General features: G+C 42.3%; 1 gene segment (V, D, J or C); it reads left to right on the forward strand.

The window, feature by feature from the left end:
- The first annotated feature begins 421 nt into the window (after nt 1-421).
- LOC114687057 lies at nt 422-1,939 on the forward strand. The segment is given in 3 exon segments: nt 422-467; nt 551-904; nt 1,878-1,939. Coding segments are annotated over 3 exon segments (462 nt in total).
- Nucleotides 1,940-3,464: the final 1,525 nt, after the last annotated feature.

Raw genomic sequence — 3,464 nt, forward strand, 5'->3', positions numbered from 1 at the left:
CATTTTTAGCCCCAGTCACAGTGCACCATGCCGGTGGCAGAAACATCAACACTTTGAGCTCTTAGTGTGTTTTCCATTCAAAAATGCAGGGTAACAAACCCTGGACGAGTGACAGAGTCAGAACCCTTCATGTTAGAGCGAGGGTCTCTCCTCTCAACTTTGCTGCATTGCATTTGACTCACTGGAAGTGCTGTGTACTGAGGACCCTGGTCTATGTGTTACCTACTCTCTATGGAGTGCAGACATGAACTCCCCAGAGCACTCCTGTGTGCCCCATCATGGACTGGTTCTTCTTGAGTCCTAAATCTTAAATCCACCATCAGAATCAGCACCTGCAGAGGGAATGCAAATCTCTCCTGGCTCCACCCAACCCTGGGTTGAAAAGTCAAGGCTGGGCCTGGGTACTCACTGGTGTGCAGCCATGGCCAAGCTTGCTTCCTCCTTCCTGCTGCTGATTGTCCCTGCCTGTGAGTGCCAAGGCTCCCTAAGGGATAAACTTCCATATGCTCAACCTGTTCCAACCTAACCCTTTGCTTTCTTTTCCCCACAGATGTCCTGTCCCAGGTTACCCTGAGGGAGACTGGCCCTGGGCTGTTGCAGCCCTCCCAGACTCTCAGTCTGACCTGCTCTTTCTCTGGGTTTTCACTGAGCACTTCTGGTATAGGTGTGGGCTGGATCCGCCAGCCCTCAGGGAAGGGTCTGGAGTGGATTGCAGACATTTGGTGGGATGATGGTAAATACTACAACCCAACCCTGAAGAGCAGGCTCACAATCTCCAAGGACACCTCCAAAAACCAGGTATTCCTCAAGATCACCAGTGTGGACACTGCAGATTCTGCCACATACTACTGTGCTCGGAGAGCACAGAGACACAGCCTCAGTTGTCAGCTGTACAATATTTCAGGCTGGTTCTCAGCTCCATTTCTTCCTCATACAGGACAGGGTGGTAGTGAGTGGGGCACACTTTTTCTTGCTAGCCTCTGTGGTTTCCTCTTGACTTTGAGCTTCAGAGCCCTGGTTTCCTGTCATATCTGCTAAGTCCCTTTTCAGATGTTCAGAAATGAGTGTCTGTCTGTGTTTGGCTGTGGTTACACACAATCTTTGGTGTCAAATATCCACAGCAGTTGATTCCAAATTATTGTAAAATTTGCTTCATTTAACAACTGGATATGGGGAAGATGGGCATCACTGAATCAGCACACATAAGTTGAGTCTTTGACATAGGAGTCCCACGGAACCATTATCCCCGTATTAACAAAGCTATTGTTTGCTCTCCACAAACTGATGACAAGGCCACCTGACTGAAGACAACACTTTGGATTTAGTGAATGCAGAGAAGTAGAACTGGTGTCTAACTAGTGGCATGTTTCTATTGACTAATATTCAGAATACTGGAAGGTACTTTGCATGCTATTGGAGGAGAAAGTTAATAATCAATCTATCTACAAACTCTGTGACTCACAATGTTGACCTGCCTTTGAGACACGGTGGTGCAATGGTGGCTCAAACATTGGTGATGTCATCAAGCATTCTGTGATTGGATTTAGGGCCCACTCCCTGAAATGGGACCCATGGCCGACAATCGGAGTAGATAGGTCATGGACTTAGAGGAAAATTAAATACCACTCTTCTGATAATGGAAAATAGCAATAAAATGATTCCTAATGACATTCCCATAGATACACACACACACACACACACACACACACACACACACACACACACTCACACAAAATGCCAAATCACCCATCATCAGAGGAACTTCTTTCAGTAAATGGAAACTATCTTAGACAGCCAAAATGGACAACATGCACAGAGTGAGAGATAAGGGAGCACTTAGTCATAAATGGGTTGTCTTCATCAAACTGTGCCCTCAGAACTGAGGGACCAGTACCGAGGAGTAGATGGAAAGATAGCAAGGGTCAGAGGTGTTGGATGACTCCACAGAAACAGTGTCCTCCATCACAGCAGGACTGATGCTCATATGAACTCACAGAAACTGTGGAAGCAAGCGCAGGGCTTAAATAGCCTCAAACCAGATGGGTCCCAGTGCTGAGAGCAGGAAGAGGACTTGGGCTTTTGTTCCTAACCAAGAAGCTACCTGTTTTTTTTGTACCCACTAACAAGGAAAAGTTAGTATTCTTCAATGAAGTCTCACTGGCTTTAATAACCAGACTTTAGGGGGAGTCCCATGCCTCGTTATTGGACAAAACAAAACCAACAGAACGCTGTTTTGTAGTGTCTTTGTCTCATACAGGTATGTTTGGGAATTTTTTATTGTCTTGTCAATATTTATTTGTATATTTTAGTTTCTGGTTTTGTGTTCTTGTGATTGTGTGTGTGTGTGAGAGAGAGAGAGAGGAGAGGGAGAAAGATGAGATAGAGATAGAGATAGAGATAGAGAGAGAGAGAGAGAGAGAGAGAGAGAGAGAGAGAGAGAGAGATTGTATGAAGTTGCAGAGTTCTGGGAGGAGTTGGGAGAGGAATAATGTGTAATGCTTAAAAACATTTTTTCAATAAAGTAAAATTAAATAAAACAAACTGGAAATTCTGTACATACATTTGTGTATTTATTGTTATTCAAGAAATCACAACATTGTGGAGAGACTTAATGTGTTTGTTTCTGGCATGTACATGTACAACATGGTTGTAGGATTTCCAAAAAAATTTCTGTTCATTTGCCTGCTCAAACTGATTCCATGTCTTATTCTTTCTGTCTTCCTGCATTGACAATAACCAGGTTGGAATCTATGGAGCTTTCTAAATGTTTCGCCAATCAGATGTTTTATTAGAACATGTGCAGAGTCATCATCGGAAAGTACTCCCTTTCAGACATCCTCAAGCACAGATACAATCTAAGGTACTGCACTTTCTGTTGGGTCCATTCCTGTCAATTGGTGAAGTCTTAATTTTCCTCTTTGAATCAAATCAGAGACTTTTTCTATATAAGTGTTTAACTTCTTACTTGGTTTATGTGGTAGAAATATCCATTCCAATATAGTATCATACCTGTGAATCAAAATACTCATGGGGCGTATGTCTGGGGTGGAGTATGATCAGAATGCATTTAATTTCCAGATTCACATTATCCACATATACTTCTTGTATTGTCTTTTCTACTAGAGCCAATTCCTTCTTGACTTCTGCCAATAATTCTCTTGGTCTATTTAATTCTTTGTCCCTTTTAGAGTATTAATCAAATTTTGTAGTCCATCTTTAGGTATTCCCATGATACCCAGTGAATTGGAAATGCTTACTAACATTTTTTGAAAATCATTAAGAGTCTGCAGTCAATCTCTCCTTAGTTGTATATTTGGGTCTAATTTTCTGTAGCTCTGTCTTATATCCTAAGTAATCAATAGAATCTCCTCTTTGTATTTTCAGAAGCAATTTGCATTCCTCAGATAGGCAAAACTTTTTTTTTTACTTCTTCAAACATGCTTTCCAATGTGACTAACTTGGGA

The sequence above is a fragment of the Peromyscus leucopus genome, chromosome 14, assembly GCF_004664715.2.
Source record: "Peromyscus leucopus breed LL Stock chromosome 14, UCI_PerLeu_2.1, whole genome shotgun sequence".
NCBI lineage: Eukaryota > Metazoa > Chordata > Mammalia > Rodentia > Cricetidae > Peromyscus > Peromyscus leucopus.